Source organism: Bubalus kerabau, chromosome 1 (genome assembly GCF_029407905.1).
Source record: "Bubalus kerabau isolate K-KA32 ecotype Philippines breed swamp buffalo chromosome 1, PCC_UOA_SB_1v2, whole genome shotgun sequence".
Lineage (NCBI taxonomy): Eukaryota > Metazoa > Chordata > Mammalia > Artiodactyla > Bovidae > Bubalus > Bubalus kerabau.
This window is the reverse complement of record NC_073624.1, coordinates 148,920,962-148,940,132: the sequence shown is the minus strand read 5'-3', so window position 1 is coordinate 148,940,132 and position 19,171 is coordinate 148,920,962. Positions and strand designations below refer to the sequence as shown.

Genomic DNA, 19,171 nt, shown 5'->3' with positions numbered 1-19,171 from the left:
GGCGCCCATATCTCCAATCTCTGCTTCCAAGGTACAGGTCGGGACTCAGCCATCCCATGCAACAAGCCTTTCCTGAGCACCTACTGTGTACCCGGCCCTGAGACCCGTATCTGGAAGAGGATATGAAAGAGCTACTCCCCTGACCTCCAGGAGCCCACAGTCCAGCGAGGAAAAAGTCATGTAAACGGATCTCTAGGATACCCTGTGGTCGGTGCTATAATTAGAGGCGTGTCCCCAGTGGGCTGAGGGCACATGTGTCAGAATGATTCACCCGTGCAGTGGGAAGAGTAGGCTCCAAGAGGCTGTGGATGAGCTCACTTCTCACTGAACTGGAAACGAGGACACCTGCAGGCTAGTGCCAGCTGTGCCGAGTGACCTCGAGACATGCCCTGTCTGAGCCCCGGGGTCACCCTCTAAAACAATGAAAGGGCCCCCAGGCGTGGCAACAGAGATCTCGTAAGTGGTTCAAGGTCATGGTCATATTGACTCACAGATTAAGAGAAGTTTTCATTGCTCATTTCCCTTCTGATCCTTCCAATCTCGTCAAGGAGCAAATCTCGGCTTCGGTGTCAGTTTGTCTTTACACTTCTCAAAACATCTGCCAACCTGCCTTTGGGACAACCCAGCCAAGCCTCAGGTTCGCAGCCTCCAGCATACACAGTATCTAGCTAGGATTTAATACAGTTATTTTGTTCCCTGCACTGTATTTACTGCCACTGTTACCAGCTATTTTCGATGAGGAATTTTGGTTCCCAGTTGTGTGTGTGTGTGCTCAGTCGTATCTGACTCTTGTGACCCCATGGATTGTAGCCCGTCAGGTTCCTCCTTCCATTGACTTTTCCAGGCAAGAATACTGGGGTGGGTTGCCATGTAGACCGCCAAGGGATCTTCCTGACTCAGGGCTCAAACCCAAGTCTCTTGTTTCTCCCTCATTGGCAGGCGGATTTTTTACCACTGCACCATTTAGGAAGCCTTCCCCGTTGGAAGTGGTGATATAAAGCCTCCTTTTAAAAATAAATTTAAGGTTAGGGAATTCCCTGGCAGTCCAGTGGTTAGAACTCCACGCTTTCACTGCCAAGGGCACGAGTTCAGTCCGTGGTTGGGGTACTAAGATCCTGCAAGTCACACGGGAAATAAATTTAAGTTTAAAAAGTGAATCAGTTTAAAGTAATAGAATATTACACATAAATAATTTATAATACTTATAGCTTCTAGTATGGCTGTTTTAACAACATTAATCAAAAGTTTTAATGCACGTACAAAAACAGGCAAAGCTGTTCTGTGTTATTAGACATCCCAATAGTGATTACTACTGGTGAGGGGTGGTAGCAACTGGCAGTGGACACACGGTGGGTTTCTGGTTCTGCTGACAGTTCTGTTGGTTGACCTGGGGGCTGATTATACAGTGATGTTCGCTTTGTAAAAATTCACTAAGTTGTATACACTTAAGATGAGTGCACTCCCATATGCATATTATGTATTCATATAGCCTTTAACCCAGCAATTCTACTTCTAGAAATCACCCTGCAGACATACACACACATGTGCAAAATGACACATTCAAAGATGCACTATTTGCAGTAATTAAAGATTGGTCCTTAATCTTTAGTCCTGAGTCCCCAAGCTGGAGACTGATGAAATATATTTTGGCATAGCCTACAGTGAATTCTGGGCTTCCCAGACAGCCCAGATTCTTTAGTGGTAAAGAATCTGTCTGCCAATGCAGGAGACAAAAGAGATGTGGGTTTGATCCCTGGGTCGGGAAGATACCCTGGAGGAGGGCATGGCAGCCCACTCCAGTATTCATGCCTGGAGAATCCCATGGACAGAGGAGCCTGGCGGTCTACAGTCCATGGGGTCACAAAGAGTCGGACACAAACTGAAGTGACTTAGCATGCACCCACAGTAAATTCTACACAGCCATCAAATAGAATGAGGCAGCCCCATCAGAGCTCCACAATTCACACAGATTTAAATTTAAGTGAAAACGTAAGGACAGAACTGTGTATAGTATGCTACTTTGTGTGTGTGTGTTCAGTCATGTCTGACTCTGCAACCCCAAGGACTGTAGCCCGCCAGGCTCCTCTGTCCATGGGATTTCCCAGGTAAGAACACTGGAGCGGGTTGCCATTTCCTTCTCCTCGGGATCTTCCTGCCCCAGGTATTGAACCCATGTCTATCAAGTCTCCTGCATTGGCAGTCAGGTTCTTTACCACTAGTGCCACCTGGAAAGCCCAGAATGCTATTTTATGCAAGGGGAAAAAAAGAGTATATAACACATCCATATGTTTGTGCCTAGGATAGTATCTCAGAAAAGAATCACAAGAAACTCCTAACAGAGACTTCCCTGGCAGTCCAGTGGTTAAGATGCCACGCTTCCAATAAAGGGGGCATGGTCTGATCTCTGGTTGGGGAACTAAGATCCCACATGCCACAGGGCAAGGCCAAAAAAAAAAGGAAGACTAAAGAAACTCACAAAAGTTATGGACAGGGCATACCAGAGAGGGAATGGAGGAAGGCTTATAACTGATGATTACTCTTTCATACATTTAAATTTTGTACAATGTCCTTGCATTTCCTATTTGATAATAAGTTTTAACGCATAAAGTCCTACGGAAGGTGCATAGCTATGGTAAAACTTTTAGGTCCTTAGATACTGAGATGAAAATGTTAGCTCCTTGAGCTTACAAAGCAAGTAACCCTTGGCCCCACTGCTCCTCCCAAGGGATGGCACTGAGCTAATAAGCTTTCCTGTAATGGTTTCCAAATAACAACAAACCCAGTCTAAGACAAATCACTTAAACTGGGCCTCCACCCTGAAGTCAAATTCTGGCACCTGAAGTTGCCCTGGCAGGTGGCTGGGTTCTTGGCATGCATAAGGAGATTATTAAGCACTAATACCTCCAGAGATGGGAAGTTAAAGATTTTTAAAGTCAGTCTCAGGTGGCTGAAAAGGGAGGATTCTGAGTTCTGAGTCCCATCCTGCTCCAGAAGAGACAGAGCAAGGGCCACAGAGTGGTCTTTTCTTAAGACTGCAGGGACAGTGGCAAGCAGGGTCTTGAAAATTCAAGTTTCGTTTTAACTGTGTGACTCTTTTTTATAGCACTTGCTTTGTCCACATGTCACCTTCTCCCCACATGGCTAACCTAAAAACAATCCAGTGAGGTGTGGGGCAGGATATCACTTATCCATTTTGTAGATGGAAAAATGGAGATGCAAAGAAATTAGGAGACAAAGCTATGGTCTTTTCACTAGTCACGTATGGATGTGAGAGTTGGACCATAAAGAAGGCTGAGTGCCAAAGAATTGATGCTTTCGAATTGTGGTATTGGAAAAGACTTGAGAGTCTCTTGGACATCAAGGAGATCAAACCTGTCAATCTTAAGGGAAATCAACCTTGACTATTCTTTGGAAGGACTGATACTGAAGCTGAAGCTCCAATACTTTGGTCACCTGATGCAAACAGCCAACTTATTGGAAGACCTTGATGGTGGGAAAGATTGAAGGCAAAAGGAGAAGAGGGCAGCAGAGGATGAGACAGTTGCATGGCATCACTGATTCAATGGACATGAACTTGAGTGAACTCCAGGAGATGGTGAGGGGCAGGGAGGCCTGGCATGCTGCGGTCCATGGGGTCAAAAAGAGTCGGACACAATTTAGCGACTGACAATGACAACGTTGAGAGAAGCGGTGAAGCCAAAAAAGTAACCCCACCTTCTGGCTCCTGGTCTTCTCCTGTTTCCCCATCTTCCCACCCATCAACTTTAGCCTTCTCCCTGCCAACTCTGACCTACAGGGAAGGAGCTTCTGAGGCCAGACAAAGAAGGAGCAGGCAAAAAAATCCCAGAATCAGAATCAAGGGGCCTATGAGACCATCTAGCCTGGCAGTTTTTAACACTTATTATACACTTACTTGGGGAGGTTAAATAAGTTTAAATAAATATGTATGCCAGGGCCCAGGCATCTAGAGTGTTTTTAAAATTCTGAGTTGATTCTGGTGTAACTTTGAGAGAGAATCACTGAGTGACAGCTCAGATCATCCCCATCCCACTTTCACATAAAACCGTCTGCCCCTGGGACTTCCCTGGTGGTCTAGTGGCTAAGACTCCACACTCCCAATGCAGGGGGCCCAGGTTTGATCCCTGATTGAGGAACTATATCCCACATGCTGCAACTAACAGTTGGCAACTAAAGTTCCTGCGTGCCACAACTAAGACCTGGCACAGCCAAAATACAAAATAATAAATATTAAAAAACGAAACAAAACACTTCTGCCTCCCTGGACCATCCATCAGTGAGTCTGTGCTACATCCTCCAGCCCCCATACATACTGCTCATCACTCTTGCTCATTACATAGAGTCAGAGAACTGAACTGGGAGCTGGGTGAGTCAATTCACAGCTCTGAGGCCCCAAACAGGGAAGTGACTTGCCCAAGATCTCCCACTGAGTCAGTAACAGAACAAATCGAGAATCTGGATCTGGACCCCAGGTAAGGTCACATCCATAGAGAGGTCACAAGGAAAACCTGATGGCAGATCTAGCAGTTCCCGCCAGAAGAAAAGACTCAATGAAGGTTGAGAAGGAGACCAGAGTGTGCATTGCATGTGTTTGCAGGGGATGGGTGTCAGGTACCTGGGCAAGTCTGCCCTGTGGCATGTTGGGGGCAGGGGAACTATTCTAGAGTGGCAGGGCTGGCACTGGCCTGTAGAAAGAAGTCCTCATTTCTATGAGGGGGCCCAGCCCAGTCTGAAATCTCCATAGCGAAACCCAGTCTATTGGGTCAGCTTACCAGGAGGGCCAGCTCCCCTGTCCATAATAATAACAATGGCTGAGACTTTCTGAGCTCTTTGCTGGTCCCTGTACTAAGCAATGGACTTGACCTGTTTCAGTTAATCCCCACAACAATTCTGAAAGTTGAGTATCATCTCTGTTTCTATTGGCAGATGAGGAAACCATGGCCTCAGGAGATGAAGTAACTTCCCCACTATCACTCAGCTGGAAAGTGGTAGTGACAGGATTCGAAGCTGGTTCATGTCCAACCACAACCATCCTGTCCCCCAACAGGAGAGAAGAGAAGGCAAAGTGCAGGGGCTTTTTAAAGTTCTGAGCACCTAAAAGCAGCTGGAGATCTCCTCGGACACTTCTGGTGGAATCCGCCTGACCACACCTCCCACAAAGCTTCCTCCTTCCACCCTAGAGGAAACCGCGGCGCAACGGGGAGGCATCCTCGGGGACGTCGGCAGGTATCTAGTGGGACAGGATAAGGAGTCCAGGTCTCCCAACCCCAGACCACAAAGCCTGACCACTGCTCCACAGAATGATGGGGAGGCGAACTCAGTAACACCCGGCAGGCGGGGCGGGAGCGGCCAACGTGCTAACCACAGCCTACCGCACCAGCGCAGGCTGGTGGACTCTAGAACCAAACTGCTGGTCAGGTGCACACAGGTGAGCCACGCGGAGCTCCTTAGTCGTAGTCCTTACCAACGAGCTCTAAGGACCCCCACTCGGCGGCTGAAATTCAGGCTAAGCTCGAGCAGCCAGAATTTCCTGGTTCCCAAGGAAAGTGGGACGAGAATCCAGTTGTGCGCTTCTGCCCCCTCCCTGGAGCAGACAAGTCTGCACCCAGCCCAACCCGCATTCCCCCACCCCCGGCGCATCGTGTGGGTGAACAAGGGAGTGCGTTCTCCCCCTCCCATCCCGGGGCCCGACTGGGGTCACTCACCCAGAACACCGTGGAGTAGATGACGAGCGAGAACTTGAGCCAGAGGTAGGAGAAGCGCGCGCAGTAGCGCACCTGCTCCGAGTCCCCGCGGGGCATCCTGGGGGGCTCCCGGGCTGGGTCCCTCGCTGCCCGCAGCCCCACCTGCGGCTACCGGACCGGCTACCGGACCGGCTCCCGGCCCCGCCACCGGCGCTCGCTCAGGGACTGACACCGGCGAGCCGCAATCACAGCTCCGGCCCGGGACCAGCCAGCCCCAGTGACCAATGGGCGCTCGGGGAGGGGGCGGGCCTGGGGCGGGGCGGAGGCCCTGGACCCAGAGGAGGCCAAGGCAGGGGCGGGGGCGAGGGTTGTGCGAACCAGGTCGCCGGCAAATCTGGAAGCGCCGGTGCTCAGGCGCGTTGGGGGGAGTGGGAGAGAGTGTGCAGAGCGTAGCTACAGAGAGCTAGTGTGCTTCATTCGGGGCACACAGAATGCTCGCTTTCTACTGCGGTCAAGAGGGAAGACCATGGGGAAAGAGCAGGAATTTATGCCTTAAAGCGTTAAAAAATGTGCAATTAAGTGTGCAAGGCACGAATGGAATAAGGAAATGGAGTTGTTCAGTCTAAGCGAGGCGGGAGGTTCGCATCTGGGAAGGCGCCGCAGACCAGGGTGGGGCAGAGGGCCCTCATGGAAGGCCCCACAGTTCCTTTTGTAACAGTGGGAGGCTTTCTCCCAAGCCTCCGATCCTCTCCTTCACTGGGACTAGGTGAGGTAGCAACCCTGCCCCCATGGCCTCCTCCTCCGAGAAGCCCTCACCCACTAGCCCCAACTCAGGGGCCTCAGCCCTTGCACACAGCCCAGGTCTGACCCAGCCTCTTTCCGCCCAGCCTTTCCTCTGTCTGGGGTCAAAGTCTGTCTTCCTGGCTGTGAGTCTGTCTCCCACGGCCCCTGCTTGACTCACTGCTGTTTTCCTTTCCCCGCAGGCCTAGCTCAGCTGGGGACTTGGGAACCAGGCAATCCATGTTTGTGGCATTCAGGAATTAAATATGTGAGTTCAAGGCAGGACTGGGTGGGGTCCCTGGTGGCGACTTCGGGAATGGCACTCTTGTCCCATTCCCGGGATCTGAATTCCCAAGCCTGCCAGAGACAGATAGAGACAGGCCACCCAGCCCCCAGAGTTCTGCCGGTTTTACTGTAGAAGGAAGCAAATAAGGGCTGGGTTGGGAGGGAAGCAATGCCATGCCCAGGGGTTGAAAGGAAGCCAGTTTCCTGGTACAAGGGAGCAAACCCTGCAAGGTTGGGTAGAGACATGGAACCAGGGACTGCTGAGGGTCACCTTCAAATGAATAACCTGGGACTTCAAAGGCATCCTACCTCAAGATTAGAAGTTGTCATTTCTGTTCTTTGAATGGTTTCACTCACTGGTGTCCGACTCTTTGAGACCCCATGGACTATACAGTCCATGAAATTCTCCAGGCCAGAATACCGGAGTGGGTAGCCTTTCCCTTTTCCAGGGGATCTTCCCAACCCAGGGATCAAACCCAGGTCTCCCACATTGTAAGTGGATTATTTACCAGCTGAGCCACAAGGGAAGTCCAAGAACACTGGAATAGGTAGCCTATCCCTTCTCCAGTGGATCTTCCCAACCCAGGAATGGAACCGGGATCTCCTGTATTGCAGGCAGATTCTTTATCAACTGAGCTATCAGAGAAGCCCTTATTCTGTCCTTCAAGGAGGAAAAAACTAACTCTTTACCCCTCTTTATGGGACTAATTTTCCTCACCAGCCCTCACCTTACACCCACTCTTTGAGGTGCTCCATCCCCAGGAGGGCTGATTCAGCTCCATGCCCTTGGAGGGGTTGTTTGTCTCCTTCTCCCTGGGGTTAGCCTTCTAGCCTCCTTCCCTACTGGGATTTTCTTTCAGTTGTCCCTGTCTTAATCCTGGCCTTCTAGCTAGCTGCACTCGCTCCTCTACAAATCTTCCCTAATAACATGCACACATTTGAGCGGCTCCTCTCAGCTCTCCCTGAGCCCCTGTACAATGACACTGGGGTGATGAGGCTGAGACACCCCTGCAGAGGAAGCCTGGAGCTCTTTGGGGCTAGCACAGCCTTTCCCCAGTTCCTGAGCAAGTTTGTTGTCCCTCCCTATCCCCGACCTGATCACAAGTGCTATGGACTACTCCTCAGTCACCCTGGCAAACACTGAAATCTCAGAAGCAGTGACAACGTATTTTCAGCGTCTCCTTTAAAAAAAAAAATATTTTCATGTATTTGGCTGCACTGGGTGACTGCAGCATGTGGGATCTTTAATCTTCATCATGGCATGCAGGATGTTTAGCTGTGGCATGTGAACTCTTGGTTGCAGCATGTGGGATCTCGTTCCTGACCAGGGATTGAACCTAGGCCCTGTGCATTGAGAGCTTAAAATCGTAGCCACTGGACCACCAGGGAAGTGCCAGTTTTTCTCTCCTTTTGCCAGAAACTCTTGGCTTGCGGGTCAGCAGGTCTGATGCCAAGCCGGGTTTAGTCATGAACTTTGTTAGAATATGTGGCGTAAATCATATTCCCTAATATCTTACAGAAACAAAAGCTGAATGAAATTTTTGGCCAACCCAATATGACATACAGGCGTGAGTGTGACCCCGGCTGCAGTTTAGAACCACGTGGTGAGCTTTCAGTGTTTCCTGATTTCCAAGCCCCACCCCAGTCCATTCAAGTCAGCATCTCCACCAACAGGGACCTGCGTATCAGGTATCAGTATTGTTGTAAAGGTCCCAGGTAATTTCTAAAGAGCAGGCATTGCCAGTCTAGAGGTAGTCATGAGGGTGAGGTGGTCAGTCAGAATTTTATCAGAAAGGTCACATTCCTGAGGACACTCAGCTATCCAGTGGTATGCAGGTCAAAGTTAAATAACTTGCTCTCTGGTAGGGGGTGGCGAGGGGGACTCTGTTGCCTAGTGTAAATACGCCCACTGGGTGTGGCACAGTCACACCCAGTCAGCTCAACACAGCCCCACAGCTTTCCTTATCTCAATACTGATTAGCATAGAGAGTGCCATAATGAATGCATCAGTGAAACTCATGGCTTATTAATTAGCACAACAGGTGTTAGAAATGAGCTATCCTTTGATGAACTTACTGCCAGCTTACCTCACAGATATTTCAGGTTGAGGGTTCCAATATTGCAATAAAGTGAGTGACATAAATTTCTGTTTCTCAGTGCATATAAAAGATAGGTTTATACCATTGTCTATTAAGAGTGCAGTAGCATTTTGTCTAAAAATGCAATGTCTATGCCTAATTTAAAAATACTTTATTGCTAAAGAATGCTAATCATCACCTGAACCTTCATCAAGTTGTAATCTTTTTGCAAGAGTAACATCACAGATCACTGATCACCATAACAAAAATTACCAAATGTGACAGAGACGTGTAGTGAGCAAATGCTGTTGGACTTGACACAGGGCTTCCACCAACCAATTTGTAAAAAAACGCGGTATCTTCCAAATGCAATAAAGTGAAGTGCGACAAAACAAGGTGTGCCTGTCACATTCAAGATGTATGCTGCTGCTGCTGCTGCTGCTAAGTCACTTCAGTCGTGTCCGTCTCTGTGCGACCCCATAGACGGCAGCCCACCAGGCTCCCCTGTCCCCGGGATTCTCCAGGCAAGAACACTGGAGTGGGCTGCCATTTCCTTCTCCAAGATGTATGGGTTGGCTAAAATGACTGAGGGCACTACTCATTCTTTCTTCAGAGTAAAAAAATCTTACTTAAGGGTAATGCACTGGGCTAAACCCTTGAGGCATCCCAAATCCTGAGGGATTCTGGTTGCCTAATGTGACCATCTAGCTAACTGAATCCTGCCTGTAGAATACTGTATTTTTTTTTAAGAGATTGAATCTTTTTTTACATTTTAAATTTTATTTATTTAGGCTGTACTGGGTCTTCATTGTGGCATGCCGGCTGTTTGTCGAAGTACTCAGGCTTCTCTTACTTGTGCTACGAGTGCCTAGTTGCAGCATGTGGGATCTAGTTCCCTGACCAGGGATCGAACCCAGGCCCCCTGCATTGGGAGCATGGAGTCTTAGCCACTGGACCACCAGAGAAGTCCCTGTTGTATCTGTCTTGAGTGGACCCTTCATGCAAGGTGACAGAACACCTAAAAGTACAGGGAACTGGGGCTTCACTGACTTCACATAACAGATTGTATGAACTGGTTTTGTGGCTCCTTGCTAGTAAATGCTTGATGTATGCTTACATGGGTAGCAGGATTTGTTCTGATACCTAATTCATGATAACCTGGCAGGGAGATTGTAGGGGGAAATAACTAACCTCACCTTTAGTGGCTACTGCTGCTGCTAAGTCACTTCAGTTGTGTCTGACTCTGTGCAACCCCATAGACGGCAGCCCACCAGGCTCCCCCGTCCCTGGGATTCTCCAGGCAAGAACACTGGAGTGGGTTGCCATTCCCTTCTCCAGTGCATGAAAGTGAAAAGTGAAAGTGAAGTCTCTCAGTCATGTCCGAATCTTTGCGACCCCATGGACTGCAGCCCACCAGGCTCCTCCATCCATGGGATTTTCCAGGCGAGAGTACTGGAGTGGCTACTACTGCCTATGAAAAAGAAACCTACTGATTATGCACAACCAACCCGGCTTGCATAAGTTGGCATCCATTCCTCTGTTTCCTGCTCTGTGAAACCATCAGTTTGGACTGTTTCTCTTCTAGTTCTAACAATCTTAGCTATAGTCCTCACAGACAAATCAGTCAGCAAATAAACACTGAGCTTCTCCTGTGACTCAAGCCCTGCTCAGGGCTCTGGGGATACAGCTGTAAACAAGATAGACAACAGTGTCTATTCTCTTCTATTGAGGCATTGGAGGGGTGGGGGGTGGGGTGGGGTGGGGATATGCAACATGTATGACCACTAATACAAGACAAAGATAATTTCAGGTACTGACAAGCGCTGAAGATGCAGGAGAAGACCTTCTGAGTGGAAGAAGCAACAGGTACAAAGGCCATGAGAGAAACTGCAGCTTTGAGAGCTTGTGGTCCATGTGGCTTGTGCAAGGACCTCAGAATATAATAGAATGGGGAGAGATCAGAGGCGTGGGAAAAAGCCGGACAACTTTTGTAAACAGTTTAGATTTATTTTTGTAAACAGTTTAGATTTATTTAGTGAGGGCCATGGGTACTGTGTTAAGCACGGACGTGATCCTGAATCTGCTTTAAGCTTTAGAAGGTTGTAGCTGGGACTTTCCTGGCAGTCCGGTGGTTAAAACTCCGAGTTTCCATTGCAGGGGGCACAGGTTTGATCCTTGGTCAGGGAACTAGGATCCCACATGCCACACAACCAAAAAAAAAAACAGAAGACAGTTTCAGCATGGAGGACAGACAGGAGGGGGCCAGGGCTGGGGGTGAGGAAGGCTGGTTAGGAAGCCTTTGCACTGGGTCAGTGTGAAGGGCTGTGGATTAGCGGTGCACACCAGGAATGGTGACAGGTAGCTGCGCTGGGGATGTATCTTGGGGACAAGCCACCAGGGTTTACTGACAGATGGGGTGTGGAATGTGAGGAAGAGAGAAATCAAGATACTCCGAAGTGTTTTTGCTTTGAGCAACCAGGTAAAGTTTGCTCCCATTTACAAACGTGAGGGATGTTATGAAAAATGCTGCTGGGGGGAAAGTGGGTCAAAAATCAATTACTTTGGCCATTTAATTTTTTGAGATACTTTTTCAAAACCCAGGTAGAGTTGTCCAGGGAACTCAGAAGTGAGGTTTAAGTTAGATAATATAAGTTTGAGCGTCATCAGATCAATTTAAATCATTCCTCCAGTTCTTCCCCTAAAGAATTGCATGTTTGAGTCTACTTATTTCTTCTGGAGGAGGGACTTTTGCTGTCCTTCAGGTTTTTCTTGACTCTTGGGGGCCATCTCATGGCTCAGAATTTAGGCCACTTTTCCTTCCCATGCCATCTTAGCTCTCAAAGATCTCCATTTATTCCCGACCAGTTATTTATTAAGCATCAGGCCCTGAGCTGCGGGCTTTCACATAACTACCTCTTAATTTCTCACCACCCATGGAATTTGATTTGATGAATCCCACTTTATGGATGAAGGATGAAGGAAACTGAGGTTCAAAGAAGTAAACTGATTTTTCTCCAGTGGGAAGTCCAAATGCTCTGTGAGCCGGCAAATGATATGCTTTCTACGAATGCAGATGTGGCCCAGCTGTGCTAGAGTAAAATGAGCTAACTATGTGGCTTAAAAAGCAGCTAGAAATAATACACCATAGCTCAGATATTGACTTCAATACTGATTAGAGTTGCAACTTTATGTAGCATTATTGTGCATTACTGCAAGATAGTAGTTCTGTGAGATAAGTGTTTTGTCAAAAAGGATCTATCAGATAAGTCTGGGAAATGCTGAAGGACTGTTTCAAAGCCTTTACCATGAGAACAGATATTGTTTCTCTCCAGGAAGAAAGAGGGGGATGCGGCTTTTCTCAACTATATTTGACTGTACACCTCTATCTTCCCCCAGACACCAGCTGTTAACATCTCAAACACTAGTATCTGTGAGTGGTTTGTGGGACTTTTAAAACTGGGACAGTCCCAAGAAACCATAACAGTCCACCTGGGACTGGAGGGGTTTGGGTGCTAAAACTAGGAAGGACCAGTGCAAAAGCAGGACAACTGGTCATCATTTTTTTCCATCCTTTCTATCATCTCACAGATGTTCAGAAGGGTGTAGCCAGTGCAAGAGAGCTTCAGACTGTGCCCCCCAAAGTCAGAGAAAGAGGAAGGGGACACTCAGGGGACAGGACCAGTGTCTTCAGGTTCTGGAGGCTGTCATGAGAGGAAAGGGAATAGTTCATTCTAAGGGATCCCTTGGGATAGGGGCCAAGGAGACACGCTGAGGGTGAGTCAAGCTCCCTGAAGCAGCACAGCTTTGAGAAAAACACTGTGATTCAGGATTAGGGGGTTGGGGTGGGGGCAGGGTTACATGCCAGCCCTACCACACGCCAATCCACTCTGAATGAGGCACTGGGAACCTGAGTTACCCTCTTGGGACACCAGTGCCATCTGTGAAATGGGACCCTTCAAGGTAACCAAATGAAATTATTGAGCGTTGTACTTAGAACAAAGCTGGTCCTAAAGAACTGAGTCAGATCTGCTCACAGCTGGCCCAGTCCACTGGGGACCAGTAGACAGCGGGGTGGGACCAAGCTCACAGACCTTCCCTTCCCTCACAGCCTGGGTGCTGACCCTGTGCCTGGCCTTGACCCTCCCAGGGCATTTATCCTCTGGCTGGTTTTCTCCTTCAAACTTTTTGGAGCCACCTGCCAGCACTGGGAGGCAGGCTGACTCCGTGTTTGTGTGCCTGATTACCAATGAGAAAAGAGGGCGGTTAGGACATCAACCCCATCCCCACCGACCTCAAAGGAAATTAAGCAGTAAATCAAGTCTGACAGTCATGATTCAGGGAGTGGCCAAGCTGGGAGGATCTTCAGATATCATTCGGCCCAGCCCTCTCATAAATGAACAGAGGAACTCAACCTAAAAGAAGCCAGCATCCTGCTCACGGTTGTCTATTTACATCTAATGCCCTTTTCTCTATGTGTTATGTTGCACAATAAAAGAAAAATGTTTTTTGAAAAGAAAACAGTTTTTAAATACTCATATCCCCTATGATTAGTGAAGTCAAGTGTATTTTTACATGTTGATCAGTCATTCGTAGTTTTACAAATTTTCTGATTTTATCTTCTGTATATTTTTTCTTTGGCTGTGCTGTGAAGCATGTGGGACCTCAGTCCCCATACCAGGGATCCAACCCATGCCTCCTGCAATGGGAGCACAGAGTCTTGATCACTGGACCACCAGGGAAGTCCCCTTTTCCCCTTTGTACATTTTAAAATTAGCTAATAGATTCCTTTAAGTAGGCAATGCCAAGGGCTGACAGACTGGGGAAATGCCTTTCCCTAGTGGAGAGGCCCTTCTGGAGAAGACTCCTGGCTGGCCTCTCAGACAGAGGAAAGGTCTCGGAGCCGGCCACCTGCAGGGGTTGACCTCACTGGGGCCCGGCCGGGAATTCTGGGAAAGCAGCCTGGGTACACTGGTGCTGGGCCAGGTCTGTGTGACTCACTGGGAGTGGCGGGCACCCGGGCATCAGGGCTGCAGCAGTGGTTCCACCTGTCATGCGGAAGAGCAGGGCAGCTGCTTCTGGAAGACTGGGTGCTGCTGCGGGAGGGGAGCCTCAGAATAAGTGGCTGGGCCCCCAGTGCAGTCAGAAGGTACGACGATTGGGCCTTGGGGAACACAGAACTGGGGTCTGGACCTGATCCTGTAGCTATTGAGGAAGGGATGTAAGGCTTTTACTCGCAGAAAACGTTCATGGTCCTGCTGATCTATGTCAGGAAGGTTTACAAGCCACAGCATCCTGCCCTGTGCTGGTTGCTAGGGGACCCCCAGCAAGGGTAGACCAAAGGGGAGACCACCCAGTTTAGAGCTGACAAAGTGCTTTCACCCACATATTAGAGCCCTTACCGCTCCTAGATTTACTTGGCTATCACCCTCCTTCCTCATGGTTGTTGGCACCATGAAGCAAGGACCATCTCATCTGAGGGCCTGGTGGGGTGTTGGGCGCACATAGCTGCTCATTAAACACGGGAGCCACAGATTGGCTGTCCCTGGCCACGCAAGCCGGCTCTGCCTGCAGCTTCATTCAGACTGCAGGTTCCAGCCTCCCTTGGGGCTTCCACCAGAAACCTAGTCCCACAGACATTTGATGTAAAACTTGTCCGGGGAGGAGCCAGTTCGCTTCTCCCAGACTTGCCAACTCCTAAGGCCTACATCCCTGTAGGCCGTTTCAACTTCCTCCTTCCTGTTTGTTGAGCAGTTTGCACCAGCCACTGCTGCTACTGTCTCTTACATTCCCAAGTCCCTCTCTGTCCGGCTCAGAGAAAATAAAAGGCTTTCCATTAGCAAAACGCCATTTTATGTTACAAACATGTGTTAACTGAGGGATTTTTTTCTTTTCCATGGGTCATCAGGATAGCCTTGGGTGCGAAACTAGACAAGGAGGATAATTCTTGCTTTATTTTCGAGGAGTGTGTGCCCAAAGGCACACAGCCCTAGAGGCTCCTCGCAGGCTAGGGCTGGTTTCCGCCTCCTGCTCAGCTGCCTCAATCATCCCCCCAAACACTGGAGCAAAGCGGGCTCCCTCTCTGCCCCCAGCAAATGACCCCAAACCTTCACAAGAACTGCAGAGAAAGCAGGCTAGTCTGACTTCTGGAGGGTCAAGTGGGGGCTGGGGAAAGAACTCCGAGAATTTAGGCTGCTAAATACTAGTTAGTTCAGTATGTCATAGGAAACCTGTGTTTAAAATCAGCTGGGGCGGAGGGAGTCATGGAATTCTTCTAGTAAAGGATCTAATCCTCTTCTACTTTTATTTTCATGTGAAGCCAAAACAACTGCCCCTAGAACATCCTCCAATTCAACACCGCTTATAATTTTTTTTTTTTTTTTTTGCCACACCCGGTGGCTTGTGGGATCTTAGTTCCCCAACCAGGGACTGAACTCCAAGTGTGGCAGCGAAAGCACCGAGCCCTAACCACTGGACTGCCGGGGAATTCCCCTGCTTAAACCACTTTTTATAACGTGATGCAGAACTGTTAGGGGAAGCACACTGATTGAAACCGCCCACCCTGGCCAGGTACCATAGTAACCATTTGCATGAGTTGTTTTATGACAGGCTCAGATGGTAAAGCGTCTGTCTATAATGCGGGAGACCCGGGTTCGATCCCTGGGTTGGGAAGATCCCTGGAGAAGGAAATGGCAATCTGCTCCAGTACTATTGCCTGGAAAATCCCATGGACAGAGGAGCAGGAGATCCTGATAAGGAATACGGAACTAATAAGCCACCACCAACCGGAAGAGTTCGGGAAAGGTCTAAAGGAGACACTGCGTGTCCGTCCACTTCCCAGAATCCCTCTCGCTAACATCCATCTTGGCTGAGTGATGCGTGCGCCACCAGGAAAGACTCTGAATTAGAATGATTGGCCAAAGACCACCAGGAAACTAATCCCATCATCATTAAACCTGAGACTGCGAGCCACGCGGCAGAGCAGTTCTCCTGGGTTCCCTTACCTTACTGCTCTCCACCTGGGTGCCCTTTCCCAATAAAGGCTCTTGCTTTGTCAGCACATGTGTCTCCTCAGACAATTCATTTCCGAGTGTTAGACAAGAGCCCAGTTTTGGGCCCTGGAAGGGGTCTGTCTTCTTGCAACAGAACTGTATTTTATGTTACAGTCCAGTGTACAAAACACACAACTCAGCAAAAGCTGCAGGAAACAAAGTCACCTTTGCCACAGGATGCATCCCTGTACTTCCTATGGTCTCCCTTTAAACACTAGTCATCACCCACTGTTTGAAATCACTAATTCAAACTGCTGACCAAATGCCTCCAGAGAAGCACTACCAGGCCTGTTCCAGCAAACAGGTAAGTTACACCTGGATTTATTATAACATTTGTTTATACAGAGACTGCTGCTGCTGCTGCTGCTGCTAAGTCGCTTCAGTCGTGTCCGACTCTGTGCAACCCCATAGACGGCAGCCCAGCAGGCTCCCCCGTCCCTGGGATTCTCCAGGCAAGAACACTGGAGTGAGTTGCCATTCCCTTCTCCAGTGCATGAAAGTGAAAAGTGAAAGGGAAGTCGCTCAGTCGTGTCCGACTCTTCGAGACCCCATGAACTGCAGCCTACCAGGCTCCTCCGTCCATGGAATTTTCCAGGCAAGAGACTACCCAGGTATTAAACAAAAGCAAAACCCTTACAAACTTGGCTCAAGTGAATCCTGAGATTGCCTTGATTGAGCACTGAGTGCATATCCCCTCCCCCTGCCTGCCACTCACTCTCTGGGTGACATAACCAGGAAGCCAGGAAAGAGCATCTAAGGCCACAGGGAGCCCCTACATCTCCAAGGACAAGAGAAGGTCTGCGGCCCCACCCTCCGGAGCCATAGCTCAAGGACCAGTGGTGCGAAAAAAGGCACAGCTCCTTTTGGCACCAGGTAGAAAGGAACTCCTGGTTCCCAGAGATGAACCCCCCCCCCCCAGCAGTGGAACCCGAACGCTTCTCAGGGAGGGGGCTGCTTCTGCCTTCCAGCTGTGTGTGGTCCTGGGGGGCCTGCTCCACCCAGCTGACCACCATGGACCAGAGGGGAACTGCACTGGAGGACTGGTGGATCCCAGGTGGCCAGTGAACATCTGAGGATGCCTCGGGTTGACAGCGGTGAAGGAATGACTGTTTGCCAGACCCTTGTTTAGCCAAAGGCCCAGGAGAGCAGAAAGGGCTGTGTCTTCCACCACTTATTGGCTTGGCCCCGCTCTGGACATGTCAACAGCCTGACCCCTAGGGGGACCAAGGGGGAAAAAATATGAGCAAGGAAAGAAAAATCACACTCGCTTAAAAGGACTCAGTAACAAAGGGAGGAAGCCCTAGGTGAATGTGTAAATTAGAACTAGCAAGACAGACAGAAGAGGACTTCAAAGAAAGAAAAAGGGGTCATGGAAAGATGTAGCTGGAGCACACACAAAAAGATTCCTGCAAACTAAAAAGTATGACTTTCAAATATAACAATCCAATAGAGACAGTTCATGCTGCAAATTGAGTCAGTGGTCTGAAAGACAAAGAGAAGTATCTCAGAATTCAGAGGAAAAGCACAAAGAGGTGGATTAGAAGAAAAAGATAAGAGATGTGGAGGCCAGGTCCAGGACACAATGTGGTAGATGCTGCTGCTGACTAACTCAACCCTGTTCCCGACCTCCTCCCTACTCTGACTTCACTGTGGAGGCTGGACATGTGAAATATACTTATTACCAGCTTCCCTTGCTTGAGACTGTTCTGGTTCATGGGCCATAGACATCCAGAAAGATTCTTTGTCTTTTCTGATGTAATTAGTGTCGCATTTTTTTCTCCTTTCTTCCTACGTTGAATGCAAACATGATGCCTGGAGCGACAGCAGCCATCCTGTAACCATAAGAAAGAGGCCAAGAGAATTGAGGAGATACCAGTCGAAACCCTGATGCTATTGAATAACAGAACCCAAGTCAACAGCTGCCTACCCAGAGCCCTGTGAAAATAAGGAAATAAGCCCTGAGGAAAATAAGCACCTATTATTCAAGTTATTCTTTACTCAATTATTCTGCTACATTCTTACATAATATGAGAAGAAACAGAGAAAATTTCCCTGTGAAGAAAAACTTGTTTTCAAACTGAAAAGGCTCACTGAGTACCATATTTAAAAACCAATACCCTTATACACCTGATATAAATTTGTCAATTTATACCTGAATTCCACAGAAAAAAAAGGAGAAAAAGCTACAGTCTTATAGCAGAGACAGCAGCTTCCTTAAAGGAGGAACAAACTTCAAACAAACATTAGAGTTTTCATTTTTAGCTCTTGAATCTGGACACCAGAGAAGCAATGTCAACAGATAATCGACAGGAAATAACAAATCAGTTTTAAATACAGGGTATTTTCCCCAGTCTCAAGTTCCCTGGGTAATTATTAGCCACAACTTGGGAATTTCAAATAGAAAACAGATAAAAACTGGCTTGAAGAGTTCAAAGAACAGACATCTTTATATCTATGTGCTCAGTCACTCAGTCGCGTCCCACTCTTTGCGACCCCATGGACTGTAGCCCACCAGGCTCTTCTGTCCATGGACTTTTTCAGGCAAGAATACTAGAGTGGGTTGCCATTTCCTACTCCAGGATGTCTTCCCGACCCAGGGATCAAACCCGTGTGTCTCTTACATCTCCTGCATTGGCAGGTGGATTCTTTACCACTGCACCACTTAGGAAGCCCCCTTTATGTCTATATCCACATTTAAAGAGAAAATCCTTTTCTTCATGCTTCAAACACTGTAAACAGATAAATGGCAAAAATAAAAATCTGGGCAACATCCAAAATCATAAGGTTAATAAAACTTGCTTCTTGTTGTGAGGATTAGTTGCATGCATGTATCCACTCAGTGGGGAAGGAGGTGGTGGTGAGTGGGGGAAGGCGGGGGAAAGACAGACATTTGAAAAAGCAATAACAACACGGTGTGGTAAGTGTCAACATCAGGAAGGAGCAGTTGCTTCAATCTGTGTGTTCAGGAAGGCTTCCAGGAGGCAGCAATGTTAAAGAGAGGCCTGCCAGATTAAGTGGACATTGCCCCAGTGAAAGGACGTGTAAGAGGGTCTCAGAACAAGGGGAGAGTGGTTCCCAAACTTGACTGCAAACTGGAACCACCTAGGGATCTCTAAAAAGTACTGATGCCTGGCTCCCACCCCCATACCCTCCGTGCTGTGCTAAGTCGCTCAGTTGTGTCCGACTCTTTGCAACCCCATGGACTGCAGCTCACCCAGCTCCTCCATCCATGGGGATTCTCCAGCCAAGAGTACTGGAGTATTCTGGGTTGCCATGC

General features: G+C 48.6%; 1 protein-coding gene and 1 long non-coding RNA gene across 4 annotated transcripts in view; one reads left to right on the top strand and one right to left on the bottom strand.

Moving 5' to 3' along the window:
* Positions 1-5,922, bottom strand: part of TSPAN15 (tetraspanin 15) — a 54,558-nt gene extending 48,636 nt beyond the window's left edge. For all 3 annotated transcript variants that reach the window (XM_055534887.1, XM_055534888.1, XM_055534889.1), the window contains exon 1: positions 5,724-5,922. In XM_055534887.1, the coding sequence (XP_055390862.1) occupies positions 5,724-5,819 (96 nt within the window). In that variant the 5' untranslated portion in view covers positions 5,820-5,922. The remainder of the gene's footprint in view (positions 1-5,723) is intronic.
* On the top strand, positions 280-15,996 carry LOC129619670 (uncharacterized). Its single transcript, XR_008698029.1, has 5 exons — positions 280-456; positions 4,945-5,244; positions 8,287-8,456; positions 10,656-10,711; positions 15,452-15,996. It is a non-coding gene; the product is annotated as an uncharacterized LOC129619670 (long non-coding RNA).
* The last annotated feature ends 3,175 nt before the right edge of the window (positions 15,997-19,171 follow it).